This window comes from Coffea eugenioides, chromosome 6, assembly GCF_003713205.1.
Source record: "Coffea eugenioides isolate CCC68of chromosome 6, Ceug_1.0, whole genome shotgun sequence".
In the NCBI taxonomy this organism is placed as follows: domain Eukaryota; kingdom Viridiplantae; phylum Streptophyta; class Magnoliopsida; order Gentianales; family Rubiaceae; genus Coffea; species Coffea eugenioides.
Genome location: NC_040040.1, coordinates 41,160,377 through 41,183,415, shown reverse-complemented (window position 1 = coordinate 41,183,415; position 23,039 = coordinate 41,160,377). Strand labels below are relative to the sequence as shown.

General features: G+C 34.5%; 2 protein-coding genes and 1 non-coding gene across 3 annotated transcripts; 2 read left to right on the top strand and 1 right to left on the bottom strand.

Annotated features, from left to right (window-relative positions):
• Window positions 1-13,841: 13,841 nt before the first annotated feature.
• LOC113774172 lies at window positions 13,842-15,116 on the top strand. The gene has a single exon (XM_027318739.1). It carries the CDS (start codon window positions 13,842-13,844, stop codon window positions 15,114-15,116), a length of 1,275 nt encoding a protein of 424 aa, XP_027174540.1.
• Window positions 15,117-15,613: 497 nt separating this feature from the next.
• Window positions 15,614-16,981, top strand: LOC113774171 (ATP-dependent DNA helicase PIF1-like). The gene has a single exon (XM_027318738.1). It carries the CDS (start codon window positions 15,614-15,616, stop codon window positions 16,979-16,981), a length of 1,368 nt encoding a protein of 455 aa, XP_027174539.1.
• Window positions 16,982-21,667: 4,686 nt separating this feature from the next.
• Window positions 21,668-21,774, bottom strand: LOC113776613. The gene has a single exon (XR_003469100.1). It is a non-coding gene; the product is annotated as a small nucleolar RNA R71 (small nucleolar RNA).
• Window positions 21,775-23,039: the final 1,265 nt, after the last annotated feature.

Sequence of the window (23,039 nt, the reverse complement as noted above, 5' to 3'; positions counted from 1 at the left end):
GCTAATGATTCTAAGCCATCTTGGGAGTTAGCTTTAGAAAAATTAGCTAATGCAACTTCCAACCGTTTTGATAGGATTGAGGAAAGAATAGATGAATTAACTTCTCACTTTGGCAGAATAAATGAGCAATTGAATGCATTGTGTGAGGTTATTTCTTCTAATAAATTGCAAAATGATCCTAGCATGAATGGTAAGAATGTTGTATGTGAAAATGGATTGCATGTTGATGAAAATGATGAATCTCAATTGTGTTTCAATGAGCAAATGTCCATTTCACAAGATAATATCTTTGGAACTAACTTTGAGGCTCAAGAGGTGAGTTTTAATGACTCATTTTTCACCCCTCTTGAGGAGTGCATTGAAAGTGTAGGTTCTAAGGGTATTGCTGCCCAAGATACTCTCATGGCATTCCCATTGGTAAGTTCTCAAGTGGTGCATATTCAAGGTAATATTTATGAAACACTTGGAATAGGTAAGCCACTTCCATTTCTCACATCATTAGATTATGTGGCTTTCGCGATAAAGCCACCTTTTAATGATCCACCACGGCCTAAAATGGTGGATTATTCGCTAACAAAGCCTCCTTGAAAAAATGAGGTGAAATAGTCAAGCTATTGACTATAAAGAAGCGCTTATTGGGAGGCAACCCAATGTTTGTTTAAGTTTATGTTATTTTGGGGTGATTTTATGTTTAAAGTATATGTTTGAGTTATTTTGTTATTTTTCATTTGTAGGTATTGGAAATGGAAGCAAAAGTGACCAAATGAGGTGAACAAGGCGAAATTTGATCAAGGAACTCAACCCCTCGATTTGAGTAATTGTTGTTTTTGATCCGTTAAAAGGGACTAAAATGCATGTTCTTAATGTTTTACATGTGTGCACATTGATAAATTTTACAAACAAATGATTTATGATGCATTTTGAGTGATTGGGGTATCATTTGTAATTTTTCAAAGTTGGCTTTCTGCAAAAATTTCGCAGAAGAAAACGCATTTGGGCTGAAAACGCGCCTTAGAATCGCGTTTTCCATAATCTGCGCCAATATTGAAGAAAACGCGCCTCAAAACGCGACAGGAAGTCGCGTGTTCTACCAAGTCGCGTTTTCCAGCCTGATCAAAAAATTAAAACGCGACTTCAAATATGCGACTTCAAGTCGCGTTTTTAAGCATAGCCGCGTTTTCGATCCTGCAAGATATGTGAAGAAACGCGACTTCACAAAACGCGGCTTGGTGGCGCGTTTTGATGAGTCACGTTTTCTGAGCGAAAATGCAGCTTCCTTGATTCTCTTTTTATTCTTTTCCTCATATATTTTCTTGTACCTTGAGTTGCTTATTGTGTATTTTTTATAGGTACATCACGAAAACAAGGGCTTGAAGTTACGGATCCCCATTTTGTTTTCTTAAGCCTTTGTTATTACTTTTGTTTTTCATTTTCCATTTTTAGGTTTATATCACTAATGGTTATCAAATGGAATTCATGAAGCGATGAAGACAGGTGAACAACGTACCTTGAAGCTTCATATTCAATCACATCATAGGGGAGTATTACTTTTCTTTATCTTGATTTTCCTTTTTACACATTGAGGACAATGTGTATGTTAAGTGTGGGGGGAGAATTGAGATTATATACATTGTATGCGATTGACTTATTAGTTGCAAATATTGGACTTGTGTTAGAATTCAAAATTTTTCTACAATCTTGTCCAAAATTGCAAACTTGCCCAAAAAAAAAAACAGTTTCAAATTTTTTCGATTTTATCCAAGGGGTAACAAGTTCCATACCATTAGTAGTTCAAATTCCTTCTACATTTGAGATAAATATATGTGATTTGGAAACTTCTTTTCTCATTTAACTTGGAAATGACTATTATGTTATTATAATTTTTGCATTTGTAGGAAAATATATCTTGTGAAGTAGAGAAAATTATACCTATTTTTTTTTGCATATTTAATGAAATTTCTTTTCTTTACTTGATTTTATATAGTTAAGTGATAAATATGGTCAATAAGTGCAATACTCTTCTCATGATTATTTTTTTAGAAAATTATTATTCTCTTTGCTATTAAAAAAAAAACAAAAAAAAAAGAGAAAATGAAGAAAAAAAAGAAAAAGACAAAAATAGAATAAGATTTGTTCTACTCCAATGATTCTTGTACTTAGTAACCGGGTGTCTTCATCTAAAAATGTCGACTTTCGCGTAAAACGGTACTTGAATTAAGAGTATGCAAAGCAACTTGAGTATGTGAAGTGTTGAGTAACCGGTGATCTTCATCTAAAAATGTCGATCCTCGCGTAAAAAGATACTTTCACAACTTAAGTAATATTTAGCTATATTATATAAATAAATCCCTTTTTAAATTTGAATAAAAAAGATCACGAGTTTAGGAAGCATATTATTGACCATATGAGTTACTTGCGTATGAAATTAAGTAAGAATGAGAAATTGAATTAAACTTGTTATAATTACGGTATAATTGGCTCTCCTTTACTTGATATTATGAGTACTTGAACTTAATTGAAAAATTGCATAATAGTTATTTACTTTGTTTTGAGGAAATGAAGTTGAAATGCTACATATGTTTATTTTCAAATTTTGGATCATTGTTGGTTTGTATTTCTTATTGCTTGAGGACAAGCAATGATTCAAGTGTGGGGGTATTTGATAAGAGTTTATTGTACGTATTTTTAAGTGTGTTTTATTAGTTAATTTTGGCTAGATTATTTAGTTTTATAATTAAAATAACTAAGGTTTTGGTAAAAGTGGCTAATATTGCATTTATATTGATTTTAATAGTAAAAAATTCATTTTTATGCAGGAATGATGATTCAACCACCAAAGGATGCCAATTGAAGTGAAAAATAGAGATTTGGTGATGAATTCAAAGTGGTAAAAGAAAAATGAAGTGAAAAACGTTTAGGTAAGGAAATGCAAGTCAAGACAGTTTTGACACTCTTCAGTATTTCGACTATATCTGGAGTTACATTGATCAGATTGAGGTGATCTTTATACCATTTTAAAGCTAAGAAAGAGACCTACAATTGGTATGAAGACATCGAAATCCAATTCTGCTGTTTTCATAGACAAAATGTCGAAATACAGAAGCTGCATTCTGTGGTCGGAAATTGAAACAGGGGTTTGACCAGAGGATGGTATTTTGACCATATCTCAGCCTACAAAAGTCCAAATGGGATGATTCTTGATGCTATGGAAAGATAATTCAACGAGGTACGACTTTCAAGACTAGCACAAGAGCAGATTCTGCCGTTTTCATGGAGAAATAATTCATGCAATCTGTCAAAAAGAAATTCCAGCAGCAAATCCTGACTTTGATACATGTGCAACTTTTCTTGAAAACTTTTTGTGTATTTTAGTTGAATTTGCAGCTGCGATTTTGGAGATTCTTGACAATAATCAAGCAATGAGGTCATGGATGATAATTTAAGTTTTGTCTTAAACTCATCCAAACACCTATAAATACCCCTCACAATTCAAGGGATCATAGGTGAGAAGCTTGGAAGAGCAGAAATGTAGCTCTTCCATTTCCTTAGTGTAGGATAGTGTAGTAAGTGTAGTTAATCCATTCTGGTATAATAGCTAGATTAGGATGAAGATGGAGATGAAGAAGGAGGAGTTGAAGCTCAAGTGACATGGGTTATCTCTACTCCAATTCTTTATCTTTTGTATTGGATTCTTAACTATGGTTATTATGCAAGTTCTGGAATTTATGTTTATTATTTGTTTCTAAAGTCTATGCCTTGGGTTTGGTTGAATTTTCTATGATTGTTAGTGCTTATTATTTGGCTATTTGACTGCTATGATTTGAGCAAGTTATTTAGCACTTTAACTCTTTAAATCATGATTAATATGGTACCATTGATTGTGATTATTTAAGGTGTTATTTCTGCAATGAAAATTGAGATTTAACATTAGTTCAATAAGTGCTAGACATGGGGAGTACACTCACGAAAGTAGAGGTGCACCTATGTGGTTTTTGGTGATTAATTTCATGTAATTTCACTGAAGAAATGAACTTGTAACTAATTTCATAACCATGAGAATAGGTATGAATAGTTATAAGTATAATTGATTCACTACGAAAGTAGGATTCAAATGCATAAGGAAATTACACCATAACTAGCTTAGATGTAGTATTCAATGATCCAAAAATAGCACTTGCATGAGTAGTTAGGGATACCACAACCTAAGGAGCTTTCATTTGTTATTTTCTTTCATAAGTCAGTAGGTTTTACTTGTTATAATTCATTGATAGTCTAAATAATAGAGAAGTTTTAGTAATACCGGTAATTGTTCACTCTTCCCTGTGGGATCGACCCGATATATACCCTAAACTACTAGTTGACCTGTATACTTGCAGTGAACGGGTGTAATTCGATTTTTTAACTTGCACGTATGTAAAATACCCGTCACCGACCCCCCCAGGAGTTGGGCCAGTGGTACCTCCGTGCACCAACGATCCTGCCAAAAATCAACCAAGCCTTCACCCAAACACCAGCGGATCCTTTTCTCCGCAAACTCGCGAATTTCAAGCAAACGCCGCCACGACGCCGGCGGCCGGTCGACCCTAGCAATGACCGGGTGAACCCCCTTCACATATTTGCAGTGCATAAACTCTGCCCAGGCAGAATCCTTTCTCCGTAGCTTCCACCATAGCTTGCACGAAAAGGCCCTCATCCTATCCTCAAAAGAGCAGAAGCCCAATCCCTCTTCCTCCTCTGGAGTGCAAACTCTCTCCCAGGCTGCCCAGTGCACCCTCTTTTCCGTTGTGGAGTGGTCCCAGAGGAAGGCGTTGCAGATTCTTCCCAACGCGACAAACACCGCTTTGGGAGGTTAAGTAATAATGATACTAGTTTTTTTAAAAAAAAAATTATTTGATGTTCGATCCCTGTGGAATGGATCTAATTTGGCTAAAATTTATTTGGAAATGGTTTTGGAATTCTATTTAGGAACTGAACCAAAACTTTCTTGGTATTGCTTTAAATCAAACAAAAGTAGGGCAAAAAAGGGACGTTTACAAGAATAATTCTTATTATTTTAGTTTTTTAATCTTTATGAAATCGCTTAGGTGGGAATGGTTAGCATAACTTTCTAGTAGTTTGTAGCAATATAATTGACTAAATACCAAAAATTCCCTTGTGGTTTGGCAAACATTTAACTTACCTACCTATAATTTAGAAACCTACAATCTAGCATGTGATCGCTTAAAGTATTCTATAATTTGGATGGAAAATGTCAAAACTAATCATGTTTATGAGTAAGCACGTCTCTTGCATATTGTGCTAGTAAAAACTAATATTTAATACCAATTATGGCTTGGTATGTCCGTTTTACCCCTTATACCAAAAATCTCTATGATTTAGTGAATGTTCAACTAACTCCTTTATATTTTCAAAACATACAATATTACCCCTCATTATTTTGAATTCATAATATTACCCCCTTATGGTTTCAAAACTAATTTGGCTTGTAGGTTAAGAGCGCCTGGTGAGTCTTTGTCTAGTAAAAGTTATTTTTAAAACAGAAGTATAACTTAATTTGTCCATTAGATTCATCTACATAAAATAAAAATATTGAAGCATAGCCCATAATTGTCAAAACTTGAAGAAGAGGAAGCAATGAATTTGGAGAGAGATAGATTTTTTGGAATAACTCATTTATTGGCTAATATTTTTCATTTGCATCATAGGCATGTTTTTTAATTACCTTTTTATCTTATATAATTAAATGACAAAAACTGCTACCATAGTATTCCAAAAAAAATTTCAAATAAATTTCTTTTCCAATCATACTAGTTTTGCTTGTTCACTTTGGGTGAGTGTGTGAATTGGAAAAAGACATAAAAGCCGTATAGTTCACATTTGAATATTGTTTGTTAGTTTACAATGACTTAATATAAATCATCTATTTTGTTGTTGTAGTAAAGGGGGAAATACAAAGTGTTTCCTTATGTCTTGTGATTATTTTCTTCAAGTTATCGATGAGCTGGCAAAACTAGGAATTCGAAATATCATTACAAAATTTGTGATTGCATGTCGAAGGAAGTCTATATTGAAGATTGTTGATTTGAAAAAGCCATCAGTGTTAATTTCAAAAACTTATAAACTATGTGGGGCTAAACTGTGTAGGTTTCTAAACCATAGGAAAGTAACCTAAACATTGACTAAACTACAGGACAATTTTTGGTCTCTTACTCATTTATTTGTATGGCGCAATAATGATATTTTGCTCGCCGGCAATTTCCATCACCATCTCAAAAACTTTCAAACAATGAGGGGCTAAATTATAAATTTGCAAACTAGAGAAAAATAAGTTGACTATTCACTAAACCACAAGGAGATTTTTTGTATTTAACCCTAATATAATACACTCTAAATTATTGGTAGCACCTGTGTAACTACTCATTCAACATTAGGATTACTGTTTCCAACATTGTAGTGACAGGTAGCACCTTACGTTTTAGGGTTTTGGCGCGAGTAAGTTGTATTATAAGTTTAATAGGCATGAAGAAATCTATTCAATATTACAGAAAAAAAAATGTCTATAGCTTGTTGTTTATTACGTGCACTAGTAAATTAAAAAAAGTATACTTTATTCTTACACGAGACTCTCAACGAAGAATTTCAAATTTTGGATTCAAATTTCACTATCTTTGAATTTTTCGAACTATATGTTAGTCTTCATTCCATCTTTTATGGATTAATTTATGGTATTATTGAGTTATAATTTGTATTACTCTTACTATAGTTAGTTCCTAGCAAAAGACTTATTCAGGAAAAAATAGCATTCTTATTAGAAAGCATGCCTAACTTTTAATCCGTTATCTTAATTAAGATTGGAACCGTATCCCGCCATTGTGGTATTGTTCCAGAAGAATCAAAATCTAGGCCTACCAACTATCTCAACTTTTACGTACTGGAAACAAACCTTTTTTTTTTAAACCCAAACAGCAAAACTTATACCAATGTTGTAAACTTCAATTCAAACTTCCTGGTCGAACTGGTTGAATCGTTAATCTAGTTGTCTTTCAAGCTGGATTAAGGTTCAAACCCAAAGTGATTTAAAAGCAGGTATGAATTATGAAAACTAGTTGGCTCATCTAAGTTGGACCGGCAAATTGCCAAACCGGAACGGTTCTTGCTAAATAGGTTAGGTCCCGCTTTTCATTAAAAACTAGTGAGACGGGTGAGACGGTCTGCGCTTAGGAAATTATCATTTTTGTTAAAGGTTAAGAATTATGAAATATATAGAATGCATGAGAACAATAACATATAGAATGCATAAGGGTAAATTAGAAAATTGTATAAGGTTATTTTGCATTTGAATCAGGATAATTAGAAAATTGTAAAGTGAATCATACCCAAAAGAGCATTAATCATTGTTGACACAAAAAAGAGGGACCCTGCAAGTCAATTAAGCACTTAAACCATAGAACTTGACATTGTTAAATATTAATCACCACATGTCACAATAATAAAACCCAATTTTTAAATTTACTAAAGCCAACAATAGTTTATTAATTGTTTCCTCAATTATTGTGCATTTACAGAACACTTAAAAATTTTATTCATGTCAAGCCAACAATAATTTATTAATTGTTTCCTCAATAATTGTGCATTTACAGAACATTTAACAATTTTATTTCATGTCATAGTAATAAAGGCAATTTTTAAAGTCACTAAAGCCAACAATAATTTATCAATTCTTTTTTAGGTAATTTTGCATTTACAGAACACCTCAAAAATAAATAATTAACCACAAAAAACCAACTTTCATAAGCTTCACTTTTTATATCATCAATTACCAATTCGGTCAACATGTCCAGTAAATGCACCAAAAATATACCAGCTGCTAAAAAACAAAACAGGCAATTGACGACAATATCTCGGACATCTAATAACAATTGCAGGATAACCTTTTGACAAAAAAGCTTTGTTCATAGGGCAACTCTCTCTTTTACAGTATTAGATATAGAACGAAAAATATAATAATAAAAATAAGGGCATTAAAAATTTTCTAATAATTATATAGACTAAATATTGGATATATAGAATAATATATATCCTTATAATTGTACGTTTTAAAAAGCAGTAGGATTAAAAACCATTTTTTGGCGGAACCTATGACACCTCAACCGGTTTTGCTTACTTGTGATGACAATGTTGGATTTGATATATTTTCCCTCTGCCTCAATTTTTGGGAATGGTGCAGTCAGAAGGTATCACTGAACATGCTAGACAACCACTGCATCCACTTATGTGTCGATTTTTTTTGGCCAACAAAACAGGTTAATTGACGAAAATAACCCAAATATTCATTAAGAATTATAGAGTAACCTTGACAAAAAATTAACTATTGATTGGGCAACTTTTCCTTTTATATTGTTAGATATTAGATTTTTTTACCCATGAATTAGTGTGCATTATTAACTTATTTTGTCATACAATTTTTTCTTCAAGACAATCCAAGGATTAAATGCCACAGGAAGCACGTGGCTTGGTGTTGGAGATGATCCCACGGCAAGGTGGTGACGGTTGTCCAATCGGGAAAGTAAATTTGCTTTGAGCCATTTTGTCTATGGCTAAAGAGGTAAAGCAAAGAATTTATGATTTTAGTTGACGAAAATAGTCTCCACATCCAACAATAATTGCAGCATAACCACTTAACCAAAAAGCACTATTCATAAGCCAACTCTCCCTCTCGTATATTGTTAGATTTGTAAGTCGCGACATCACCTGACTAACAGATGCAACACATACTATACTTTTGGACCATTAACTATTTAACTCTTATGCTTTCTTTTAAGTTTCAAAGCTACACAATATTTCTGCAATATTAGTTGTGCGTTATTTCTTCTTTTAAAAGTTATAGTTTATCATTAAATTGCTTTAGAAATTCCAAAACTTCTTAATTACTGAATTTCATAATTTTTGTCGACTAATCTATTCCCAAAATTGTATTCTTCTTGACTCCAAAAAATTACTATTTTCTTAAGGTTGACAATGATAGAATTTTAGAAACTTTTTTTTCAATAAGTGTGAGATTTTGAATCTAGAACCTCCTATTTACAATTTCTCTTACCTTATCACCCAACCCAATCCTCCCTCATCAAACTTAATTTTAATTTAATAGCTGATTTTGACTAAATGAGGGTGGCAAATTGTTAATCACTCCAAACTTCAAGAGGGTTCGATGCTACAAGTTGAGGTTTATTTGAATTGAAAATTGCATAATAGTTCCTCACATATCACATTTGTACCTTTTCCGTTCATCACTTCCAAATTGAAGCAAATTTGTCCTTCACATTACAAAAATGCATGTTTTTTTGTCCGTACACCCATTTCAAGCACTTTTTTCTAGAAAAAAAAGTCACATGCCAACACACACACACACACACACACACACATATATTTTTATTTTTATTTATATTTCATGCTTTTTGTTATTACAACGTTTAGTTTTCCAAATATTGTTTCTTTCTTTGTTAGATTTCTTCTTTGGAATTTAGGATTTTCCCATTTCAAAAGTACTCTAGATATTTTAAAATAGCTGTTAAACCCTTTTTCTAGTTATTAGTTTTTTTTAGAACTGGTGTATCTGGATGAGAATTGGGTACTTTTGATGCTCATTTTACACCTAAAACTATTATCACATGGCGGCATGTGACTTTTTCAGTCTCCTAAAATGGATATGGGGACCAAAATAACATGTTTTATACACTTGAAGGACAAATTTGCATCAATTTAAAAGTCAAGAACCAGAAAAGATACAAATTTGATATGTGATGGACTATTTGCAACATTTTCCCATTCTTCACTGTTTTGGACGCCCACTTGAAGAAGGTAAGAAAAGAATAAAACATATACCGTGTTATTTAGATAAGAAACGAATGCATCAGCTTGAAAAGCGGAGTCCATTGTCCACTTGCGAGCCAGTGAGTTTGTTGGGAGACTTGTCATTTTATCCAGCGGGATAAGAGGCAATAGAAATCAACAGCTTGCAAGTGGATTACCATTTCTTCTGCTGTCATTCTTCAAAATACTATTTTGCTTAACTGGAAACAGGCTTGCAAGTTGAACTTGAAAGAGAAACGGCTATTTTTATTCTGAAGTCAATCTTTGGCTACAAAGGGGGAAAAAAGAGTGAAAAGATAGTTGCCTAGTCTTACACATTTGACACGTCACATTTTGGTCAAAGAAATTTCGTAGGGTTTGTTGAATCTCTAACTACATAAGGCGCCGAAGGCCTTGCTACAGTGATTTCTGCCGGTTATTTTGTAATTTGAGTGTATATTTTGTCTTGCTTTGTCCTCTGTTGCAATTCTACTATGCTCCTATCACATGCTATCAGATCTTACGTGGTTCTTCCCTGTTGCTTAGACATTACGTGGCTCAATTCTCCTTTCACTGTGTCAAATTTTACCTTACATGTTACGGGCTTACAGATTACAGCTTACAGATTACACTGTGTCAAATTTCATCTTATGTGCTTGCAGCTTACACATTACAGATATGTTTGATTCATTCGGTGATTAGAGATATGCTTGCTTCGTTCAGTTCTTTTATCATAGTGGACTTGCAATCATTACGTGGATTTAATGCATGCATGTGCTTGCTTTTACCAAAGCACAAGCTCTTTGTATAGTTAAGCACTCTCTGTGCTATATCTATATTAGCCTTTCCACTGTCGGTTTCTTTGCTTTGACTTTCTCTAGGTGCATACTAGCAACTATTATAATGTTTTAGAGATGTTTCTCTTTTGTCCTATGTCTTTCTCTTAAGCCTTCATTTTGTGCCAGCTTTTCGTGATTTCTGTTTCCAGTTTTCTCGTTTTCGCTCGCTTCAATCAGGTGCATGCTTGTTTTCCTTTACTCTATTTCTCCAGTTTTGCACCTAATATACCTGTTTATTACGTTGTTCCTTCGGTTAACTTTTTGCTCTTTCGTTGTGTTTGCTTATTTTTGTTTCTTATGATTCAAGTTATGCTTTTTATCATTTTCTCTTCCCTATCATTTTCATTTGTTTGTTGCAAGTTTTTAGTTTGCATGGACTCTGAATTTTCTTATGTTAGCTCCTTCCATGCTATATTTATCTTTTCTGTGATCTTATCAGTTTATTGCATGCAGCTCAGCTCAACCATCCTATTCGAAGCTTATTGTTCAGGTAAAGCAATCTCTTCTTTACTTATTTGTTCCTCATCTGCTTAGTGCTTAGTCTGTTCTACTTTGTTATGTTTTATTTTGCAAGCTATGTTTGTTATCCTTTTGCTTATTAAATGGTAATCATCTCTTTCATTCACGCTTGTTTTGCCTGCTTCAACAAACTTCAAATGATTTGTGATTGTTATTGTTGGACTTCATGGATAACAGAATTTTCTTAATTTTAGCTACAATTGCATATGGGTCGGAAACGTAAATTTTCCTCAGAAGATGAATACCGTTTAGAAAAAAGCCGTCGTGATCGTGAAAGATATATTAGGAAAATAGTTCGGCATAAAAAGGCAGCTCTTTTGCCTATTGAACCCCAGAGTGCAGAAATGCAGGTTTTACCTATGACCGCTGTTCCTCAGACAACTGAGCACAATCTTTTTGATGTTCCTATTCTTGATAATTTGCCAGCTAAACATATAGTCGGCTGTTTCTGTTTGGATTTGCCTGTGTTTCCACTTCCAGATAACACAGATATTCCATCTACTTCAACTGTCTCTACCATTGATCCATGTATCATTCTTCTCTTATTCTTATGTGCTCTTACTTTTGTGTCGTTTTTCTCCTGACCTATAGCAATCTTGATCATCTTGTTAATCTTTTATTCATATAGTTTGTCCAGCTATAAACGATGATTCAGTTTCACAGAGTCTCTTTAATCCAGCTTCGTCACATGTTCATGTGCACCAATTTCTTCTTCCTCCTCATTCAGGTAGTAGTGATATCGCTCTTTAAATCATCCACTGACTATCAATATGAAATCAGAGAAACATGCTAGCTTGCTCAATCACTTCATTTCTCCATAAAATATTCAGCTTGCATTTCAAACTTTGAATTTTCAGCCTCAAACTCAACCATGAACGAAGGATCTAATATAGCAACATCTTCAAACCTTCGACCGGGTATCTTATCAAATTTTCAATCTGGCTCTATATCCTATATCCCATTTATACTGGTCAATACACTTTTATTTCTTACATAACCAAATACTGGCCATGCTGTATACTTTTAGGTAATCATCGACGTCGAACAAATATACCGCTCATAGAGCAGATACAATCAGAGCCAAGTATATTACCATTTGTTCCAGATTGTATCCACTACCATGCTAAATGATATTACATGGAGCCGCCTCGATTTTGCTGTGCTTTTGGAGAGATTAAATTAGCACCAACCAAAATGCCTGATAGATTAGTACAGCTTTATAAAGCAAACACTCTTGAATCAAAAAAATTTAGACAATGTGTTAGGAGTTATAATAACATGTTTGCTTTCACATCTCTAGGGGTCCATTATGATAAAGATCTCAGCAAAAGGAATGATGGTATCTATACTTTTAGGGTGCAAGGACAGATATACCATTTTATGAACTCATTACTTCCTTCTGATGATGACAAGGCATCAAAGTTGCAGCTGTATTTTTATGATATAGAACATGAGTTAGCAATTAGAATGGCTATCACAGGCAAATTCAAGGAGTCTATTGTACAACAGCTCAGGTCTATACTTGATGAAAATCCATATTCTGCTTTTATTCGAAGCTTGACAGAACTTTAGGACCTAGACAGATATCGGATATTTCTAAAGTTTGACTCAGGATTGGACCAACGTGTGTACAATACACCTACAGTATCTCAAGTTGCAGCCATTTGGTCTGAAAGTGATCTGAATAGCACTCAAACTTCCAGAAACATTGAAATCTCTACAAAAATAGGCAACAAGAAAATAGTTAAGCAATACTATGGATGTTATGATGCACTGCAGTATCCTCTTATATATGCTCGAGGGGAAACAAGTTGGCATCTAGGAATTCTTCAAAAAATCAAAGCTGATATATTAGAGCGACCTGATCAGACTTACAGTCAAGAAAATTTACTGTCTCTTCATCAATGTACCAACATGGATCACATTATCGATGCAGAAGAGCAAGGTATAGTCATACGTCTTTGTTGAATCATTAGAGATTTTAAATTTCTTCTTGCTAAATCACAGCTTTAATCTTTAAATTTACTATTGCAGCTGTCAAACAAAAAAAAAGAGAAGGCCAACTGTTTCGTGTCAAGAGTACTATGCATACAAGTTTCAAATTAGAAATACGGATCAATCAAATCTTCTGCATATCAGTTGCCTTCTACAGCAATACTCTGTTGATACTTATGTAAAGCTGGAGACTTTAAGATTGAAATTTTACAGAGGTAGACAAAACAAATTAAGAACAGAAGCATATCAAGGATTAGTAGACGTCATTGCAAATGGTGAAAGGAATGGCGCAAATGTTGGCAAGCGCATCATTTTACCAAAAAGCTTTATAGGTGGCCCAAGAGACATGCGTCGCAGGTACATGGATGCAATGGCATTAGTGCAACGGTATGGAAAACCTGATATTTTCCTTACTATGACTTGCAGTCCGTCGTGGCCGGAGATCAAACAGTATTTGGACGAAAGAGATGAAAATCAGAATCGACCTGACTTAATTGCTCGCATCTTCCGTGCAAAAATGGAACAATTGAAAAAAAAAACCTTTTTGGACAAGTAGCAGCATATACATATGTGGTTGAGTTCCAAAAATGGGGTCTACCGCATACTCACTTTTTGATCATCCTTAAAGACAAGTGAAAAATGTACTCTCCAGAAGAATATGACAGAATTGTCTCTGCAGAGTTGCCAGATAAAATCAAATCTCCATATCTGTTCTCTCTTGTTATAAAATGCATGCTTCATGGTCCATGTGGATCTCTGAATCTAAAGAGCCCTTGTATGCGACAAAATCACAAATGCAAAAACAACTATCCGAAAGATTTTTCTGAGTTCACAAAGCATGGAAAGAACTCATATCCATTGTATAGGAGCCGTGATGATGGAAACAGTGTCATGATTAGAGATCACAAGTTGGACAATCGTTGGGTTATTCCTTATAATGCATATCTTCTAGCAAAATATGATTGTCACATCAACGTTGAAATTTGTTCTGCTATCGAAGCTGTAAAATACATATATAAATATATATACAAGGGTCATGACCGAGTTATATACCAGCTGAATGCAGAAGAGGCAGAAAAAATTGTTGATGAACTAAAAAATTTCCAGTCTGGTCGATGGATCTGTGCCCCAAAAGCTATGTGGAGAATCTTTGCTTTTGATCTCAGTGTCATTAATCCAGCTGTTATTGTTCTACATTTACACCTACAAGATTATCAGTCAATGCCCTTCCATGAAGATAGACCACTGCAGGATATCATTCAAGATGAAAGACTTCAACGAACAATGCTTACAGAATTCTTTGTTCTCAATCGAACAAATAAGCAAACTCAAGATCTCAATTTATTATATAAGGAATTTCCCCAATACTTTGTTTGGGATGAAGATGATAGAATCTGGTATCCTCGAAAACGTGGACAGGTCATCGGCCGTATCACCACAGCACATCCAATAGAAGGTGAAAGATACTATCTTAGAATGCTGCTAATGCATGTTCGAAGGCCAAAATCTTTTACTGATTTAAAGACAGTAAATGGATTCATTGCTTGTTCATTTAAAAAAGTTACAGAAATTCGGGGATTGTTCCAGATTGATAATGGAGCAGAGCAATGTCTATCAGAGGCTGCACTGTACAAAATGCCATCATCTCTGAGACAACTATTTGCTACCATTTTGATATATTCTCTGCCAAGCAGTCCAAAAGAACTTTGGGACAAATTTTATCACTCATTATCAGAAGACATAGCAAATCAGTCCTTCCTATTAGAGGAACAAACAAGAGCAAAAGTCCTTCATCTTATTGATGAACATTTACAAATAATGGGAAAGAGTATAGCAGATTTTGGCTTCTCACAATCAATTCCAACAATGCCTTTCGTTGCTATCACAAATAAAGCTGTTAAACTTCACGAGTAACTCGAAAGCTCATTAGAGCTCGGCTCGATAAGGCTCGAGCTCGGCTCATTAGTTGCGGTAAACGAACCGAGCTCGAGCTAGAAATGTGCTCGTTTAGTTAACGAGTCGAGCTTACTCGGCTCGTTTGATATCCGAGTAGCTCGTTAGACCTCGTTAATAAAGGGCATATTTGTCATTTTAGAAGTCAAAAGTATAAAAATTGAAAATTATAGATTTTATTAAAGTTAATTTGCACGAGGTCGAGCTCGTACAAGCTCGACTCGTTTGTGATAAACGAGTCGAGCTCGAGCTCGAACCACATATACATTTGACGAGCCGAGTTCGAACACATTTTAAAACTCGTTTGCCTAACGAGCTCGGTAGCCAAATATTCGGCTCGATTAACAACTCTAATCACAAAAGAAATTGAAGCAGAATATGCAATTTCCATTTCTAAACAAGATCTAGCAGCTGTATCTGTGCTCAATCATGCTCAAAGAGATGCATTTGATAGAATAATGGAAAAAGTCAATGCCAATGTTCCAGCTGCATTCTTCATTGATGGACCTGGTGGTACTGGAAAATCCTTTCTATATAAGGCTTTGCTTGCAACTGTTAGATCAAGAGGAGACATTGCCCTGGCAATAGCAACATCTGGAGCCGCAGCATCATTACTTCCTGGAGGCCGCACTGCCCACTCTCGCTTTAAGATACCTCTTCAGCAGGAAATTAATAGTACCTGCAACATTTCCAAACAAAGTGCCATCGGTCAGTTAGTTCAAGTTGCAAGACTAATCATCTGGGATGAAGCAGCAATGGCCAAAAAATACGCCATTGAATCTCTTGACAGATTATTGAGAGACTTGCTGAACTCTGACTGTATCTTTGGTGGAAAAGTTCTTGTTTTTGGTGGAGACTTCCAACAAACTTTGCCGGTGGTGAGAAAAGGTCAACGAGAATATTATGTCTCTGCATCGCTTGTCAATTCTTACCTATGGCCTCACCTGCAAAAGATCCGACTCACTGAAAATATGAGAGCACGGTCAGATCCTTCATTTTCTGACTTTTTACTGAAAATAGGAAATGGAACAGAGCCAACAATTTTAGATAACAAAATCAAGCTTCAATCTTCAATGCTCATACCTTTTATCGATGATAAAACCTCATTAGACCTTCTGATAAATACTGTATATCCATCCTTGCCTGACTTTTTAAACAACAGTTCTGTAGTTACTAACAGAGCCATTTTGAGTACAACAAATGATACTGTTCATGACGTCAATCAAATTTTGATTGAAAGATTTCCAGGGCAAGAAACAAAATATATCAGCTTTGATCAAACACTTGATTCAACAAAACAAGCTAATCATGGAGATTTTCTAAATTCCATTCAACCTCCTGGATTGCCCCCACATGAACTAATTTTAAAACCAATGTGCCCAGTTATACTTCTTAGAAATCTTAACCCTACACAAGGTTTATACAATGGAACATGTCTCATTTGTTTAAATTTTGATAAGAATGTCATACATGCTGAGATTTCGGTTGGTATTCATGCTGGTAAACATGTTTTCATTCCTCGCATTCCATTGCATAGTTCAAATGATGAATCTTACCCAATACCCTTCAAGCGAATTCAATTTCCAATTTCATTATGCTTTGCTATGACAATCAATAAATCACAGGGACAAACACTTGATTTTGTTGGAATATACTTAAAGGAACCTGTCTTTTCACATGGACAATTATATGTTGCATTGTCAAGAGCAAAAACCTCAACAAATGTGAAGATCTTGCTAAGACCTGTTACTGTCCATTCTACAGAAACCAGTTATACTCGAAATATTGTTTATCATGAAATCCTAGCTGCTGCAGCTGATATTTGAGTAATAATTATCGGCATAGTTACATTATACAATTATGTGTATGCCTCTTATCCGCTTCTATAACTTAATCTATTGAATATCTATAAAGCCTCTTATCCTATACTGCAGATATGGATGACAAATGCACAGCCATTAGTAATCTAACAGAAAAATCTCAAGATTGGATGATCAAGATCATTGTCATTGAAAAATCAAATATTTTTCCTGCAAAAGACCAAGGCTCTTTCTTCCAGTGCTTCATGTTTGCAAATGAAAAAGTAAAACTCTTATATTATTTTTTTTTCTCTTACAAACTGCTTAGATTCTGTACTATGCACTTGCTTATGTTTTTCATCATCTAGCAGTTATATAGCATTTCTGAGATCCATAATCTTTGCTTCTGCTAATTAACTACTTCATATATATATAACTCACTGCTCTTTTTTTCCAGAATGAAACAATTCAGGCAATTGCATTCAATAGGGATGTAAGCCATGCAGACAACAAACTTCATATGTATCATATATATTATATCGGCAATGCTGGTATATCCCTTATAACAGATGCAAGAATCAAGCTGCATCCCTGGCATATCAGCTCATTGTAACAAAAGCTACCTTCATTAAAGCAGCAACCACTGCAAAAGAAATACAATTTGAAAAGCACTTCCCCATTACTTCATTCTGGCAGCTTGATAGATACAAAAACAGTGATGTTGACAGATTCAGTACTGCTTCACTTCCTCAATTTACAATTAGATACAAATAGACCATATATTTTCACATTAACTATCTTGCACAAATTATATTGCATTTACTAAACATTTCACTGCAGATATCCTCTGCACTATTATACAAGGATTCCCAGAAGCAGTCATACCAACAGCTAAAGGACCTCGAACAATTCGAAGATTTGTTACTGTCAACCCAGAGTATGACTTCTACTTAACTTTTTTCCTAATTTTATACTCATCTAAATAGATAGCATGTATTAAAAATGCATATATTTCTGTATATATATGTACCTTGATTGAGATTATCATATATATTCTTCGTACAGATGTAGACCAATGATTTTCACCATGTGGGAGCCATTCGTTTATATTGAAGGAATCCAACTAATGAACATGATTCATACATACCCAATCATACTGATTATCAGGCCAAAGATCACAGCATATCATGGTAATTCCTCCTTAAAACAAACAAACATATATTTTTCTTACTACATGTTCATCTATATACATCAACTGAATACATTAGTATTTTGTACTTTTCACCTGCTCATTTACCTGAATTATTGAAGCAATTGATATCACTACAAGACCAAATACTACCATAGTTCTTGATCCCCCCCTCTAACAAGCAGCTGCAATGAAAATCTAGTATGAATAATTGCACCAGCCTCTATGACTCACATTCATCTTACCATAAGAAAAATATCTATATGAGTCAATATTCTAACTCTCAGCCTATATTACAGGATTAAGGAGAATAGATCATATATCGACAAAGTTATCAACGAAAAATTATATGAAAAGGACAAGCAACAGCCAGTTGCACCGCTGCAAACTCAGCTACGCCCAATCTCACAGATCATTTCTTCAACACCACAGGTACATCTCATTCACAATCAAGTTCCACCTTAACATCTGATCTGCATTATTCGTATAACTTCACAATATCCTTCATCCATCATTACATCTATTGTTCTTAGACTCATTACATCTTCAGTATACCAAGATATCATATAATACATATTTGTATTCCTTTTTTACATTCCCAAATATTTCGCTTGCTCTTTGGAAACTTACACATTATGATTTTAAACTCCTGCTACAACAGATCAAACACTTCTGGATCAAAGGAACACCATCAATAGTCAATCTGAATCAACGATTTTTCTCTCTGTCGGGATTTTGATATACGTACAAGTTAAAATCCGATTTACACCCGTTTGACTACAAGTATACAGGTCAAATTAGTAGTTTAGGACGTGTATCGGGTCGATCCCACGAGGAAGATTGAACAATTACCGGCACTATAAAGTTTCTCTCTTATTTAGACTATCAATAAATTATAACAAGTAAAACCTATTGAACTTATACAAGAAAATAACAAATGAATGCTCCTTAGGTTATGGTATCCCTAACTACTCATGCAAGTGCTATATTTGGATCATTGAAAACTACTATCTTGATTAGTTATGGTGTAATTTCCTTATACATATGATTCCTACTTTCGTAGTGAATCAATTATACTCATAACTAATCCATACCTATTCTCATAGTTATGAAATTAGCTACAAGTTCATTTCTTCTGTGAAATTACATGAAATGAATCACTTAAAACCATATAGGTGCACTTCTACTGATAAGTGAATATTTAACGTATATTTTGTACAAATTTGGTATGAACTTTTGGTATGTTTTGAGAAGATTAAAGCCATATTTGAACTCTTTTGGTGATAATTGATTAAATATTGTCTAGGTGTTCAAAATTTGATAAATGAGTGGATTAATGTGTTAAATTTTATGAAATTACGAAGGATATTGATATATAGAATTAATGCACGGGATGAAAGACAGGTAAGGATCATCCGGAGTACAAAGTACAAAAGAAATTGGGAGAAAAAATGTAGAAAAAGGAAAGAAGTGAAAAACTGGAAATTTGGTCAACACGGATCCGTGTGAGTAAAGGGCATCCGAGCCCTTGTCTGTACTTCTGGAGCAGTGTATCCGAGGACAAACGATCCGAGCTCGGATTCATCAGAAAAAGGCCTCGAATCCATTTTCATCCCTCGGATTCGAGCCTCAGATCTATCTCTCTCTTTAGCAAGTGGTACAGCCATTTTTCTTTACCTTTCTCACAACTTTTTCAGCTATTTTGAGGGATAGAAATCAGTGGCACATGCTTCTACAACAAAAGAGAAGACCAAATGAGTTGTAGACAAAAGGAAACATCATATCTTTGACTTCTTTTTACAAAATCTGAGTGGAGGAAATTATGAAGGGAGAGAAAAGGACTTTTTACCACCTTTTATGCAGAGACACAAGGAAGAAGAAAATATAACCATACATAGCTAGTTTTCCTTCTTGTAGCCATTTTCTCTCTAGTTAGGAGTTCTTGGAAAAGCAGTTGGAGTTTTCAATTGAAATCATTTTGTACAAGAATATAGCAGAAATTGGAGGTTTTCACCATCAATTGGCTAAACTTTCTTTTATCTTTCTTGTATATGTACTTTATGATGTTTTGCATTAATAAACTTGTGAGTTTAATCTTTATTTCATTCATGAGTAGCTAATTTTCTTTATCTAGGGAGTAGATGAAACTTATGGCTAAATAATACTAATTGAATGTGATTTACACTTGTTATATCTTGTATTAACTTGTCTATTTGTGCAGTTGAGATTACTTGTTATTGATTGATCACCAATAGCATGCTTATAGTTGTTATTGTTCAATGAGAGTTAGTAGTAACAATGGAAACACATGAGTAGAGCTTAAGTTGTATGTTCATGAAAATAAAGATACACTTAAGTGGATTACTTAGCATTTCATGAAAGAAAACAGAGTAGAGCTAGTATTTCACCATGAAAATAGGGAAAACTGAACTACTTTAGGCCATTTCATCATGAGAATGAGACTTGGTAATTTTGGAAATGAATCTCTGGTTAAACAAGAATAAGAACAAGAGGTAAATCTATTCATTTGTGTTGTTTATGCCATAAGTGGAATCTACATCCCCAGAGTCTTCTTTGAGTGAAATTTCTCCATTTGAATTTAGCATTTGTTAAACTAGATTTGTATATCAGATTTGTAGACCATAGCAATATACTTTCTCAACTCAAATTTATTGTAAGTCTAAATAATAGAGAAAAATAAGGACTTAGTACTTGTGTAAATTGCTACTCGTGGGATTGACCCGATACATACCCTACATTACGATTTCAGCCTGTATACTTGCAGCTAATGGGTATAAAAATCGGATTTAAACTTGCATTGATATAAAAAATCCCGTCAAATTTTTGGTGCCGCTGCCGGGGAGCGGCAATATTAGGGCCTAATCATCTCTATTAATTTAGATATTTTTATTATTTTTATTCAAGTTGTTTATAGTTGATTTTAATAATTAAAACTGCAAAATTTCTCTTGTTTTTGTTTGTAGTGTATGCATCGATCAAATCGAGAAGTTGCACTTTTCGATCTTGAAATTGAGAGGACACTACGGAGACAAAGGAGGAATACACCGCATCAAGAGCAACAAGAGGTTTGGCAGCCGATAGAAAAAATTTTGATAGAATTACCATTTGAGAAAGAAATGACGAAAAATGAACCAAATAGGCGAATTTTGCTAGATTTTGCAGTACCGGGAGCACAAGGTTCTCAACCTAGCATTGTAAGGCCAACGGTAAACGCTAATAATTTTGAGATTAAACCATCACTGATTCAAATGGTACAACAATCTCAATATGGAGGTAATGCTACCAAAGATCCAAATTCTCACTTGTCAATATTTCTTGAAATTTGTGATACAATTAATTTTCATGGTGTTAGTGATGATGCAATTAAATTTCAATTGTTTCCATTTTCGCTAAGGGACAAGGCCAAGGTTTGGTTACAATCTCATCTTCCAAATACTTTTACTACTTGAGCTGAATTAGCTAAAGTTTTTCTCAATAAATTCTTTCCACCTGAAAAAACTTCCAAACTCAGAATGGACATAACTAGTTTCTCTCAACAGGAAGGAGAGACATTGTACGAAACTTGGGAGCGCTATCGGGAATTGCAACGAAGATGTCCTTATCATGGTTTACCAGATTGACTAGTAGTCCAAACATTTTACAATGGTCTCACCTATCCAACAAAAACGCATGTAGATGCGGCAGCAGGAGGAGCTTTGATGGGAAAGATAGCTGAGGAAGCTCAACAATTAATTGAAGAAATGGCTGCTAACAACTACCAATGGGCAAACGAATAAGGTAATACAAGGAGAACCGCAGGTATGCTTGAAGTAGATACCTTGAATATGTTAAGTGCAAAGATGGATAATGTGGTTAAGATGCTTAATAGGCAAGTTGGTTCTAGTTCTAATCAAGGAGTAGTTGTTGCATGTTATACTACTTGCGGCGGAGATCATGATGATTTTATGTGTGCTAGCAGCGAACATGTTCAATATCTCAACAATTACAACCGTCCACCCCAAAACAATCCATATTCCAGCACCTATAATCCAGGATGGCGTAATCACCCGAATTTTGAATGGAAGGATCAAGGGAACCAACAAAGACCAGTTAATCCACCGGGTTTTCAACCGAAGCAACCATTTTCGAAGTCCAAACCAACTTGGAAATTGGCAATTGAAAAGCTGGCAAATGTATCAAATGATAAAATTAAAAAGTTAGCCAATGCCACAACTCAACGGTTTGAAAGAATTGAAGGAATGATGGACCAACTCACCAATATGTACAGGAATGTTGAGTCCAACTAGGCCAAATCGCAAATGCGGTTAACAATCGCAACCAAGGGGACTTACCTAACAAGACTGAGGTGAACCCAAAAGAGCATGTGAAGGCTATAACTCTCCGTAGTGGTAAGGAAGTAAGTGAGCCACCTATAGTTGAACATGAGAGAAAACATGAAAAAAGAGAAAACAAGCAGTTGAGCAATTTGGGAAATGATAACAAGACAATTGAAGGGAAAGAAAAGGTGAAAGAAAATGAATCACAAATGAGAGATACAACACCAATTCTTCAACCAGTGCCATTCCCTCAAAGATTGAAGCCTTCGAGAAATGATAAAGAATTTGAGAAATTTGTCAACATTTTCAAACAATTACATATTAATATACCTTTTGTTGATGCTATTTTGCAGATTCTTTTATACGCAAAGTTTCTCAAGGAGATAATGACCAAGAAAAGGAAGTTGATAGATAGTGAGACAATTGCGTTAACGGAAGAATGTAGTGCCATCATACAAAATAAATTGCCACAAAATTGAAAGATCCGGGGAGTTTCACAGTTCCTGGCACTATTAGTAATGTAGAATCCTCTAAAGCACTCTGTGATCTTGGTGCAAGT

What these genes read in the sequence shown, in the direction of transcription:
- LOC113774171 (XM_027318738.1), top strand. Translation starts at nt 15,614, where the DNA reads ATGGAAAAAGTCAATGCCAATGTTCCAGCTGCATTCTTCATTGATGGA.
- LOC113774172 (XM_027318739.1), top strand. Translation starts at nt 13,842, where the DNA reads ATGTACTCTCCAGAAGAATATGACAGAATTGTCTCTGCAGAGTTGCCA.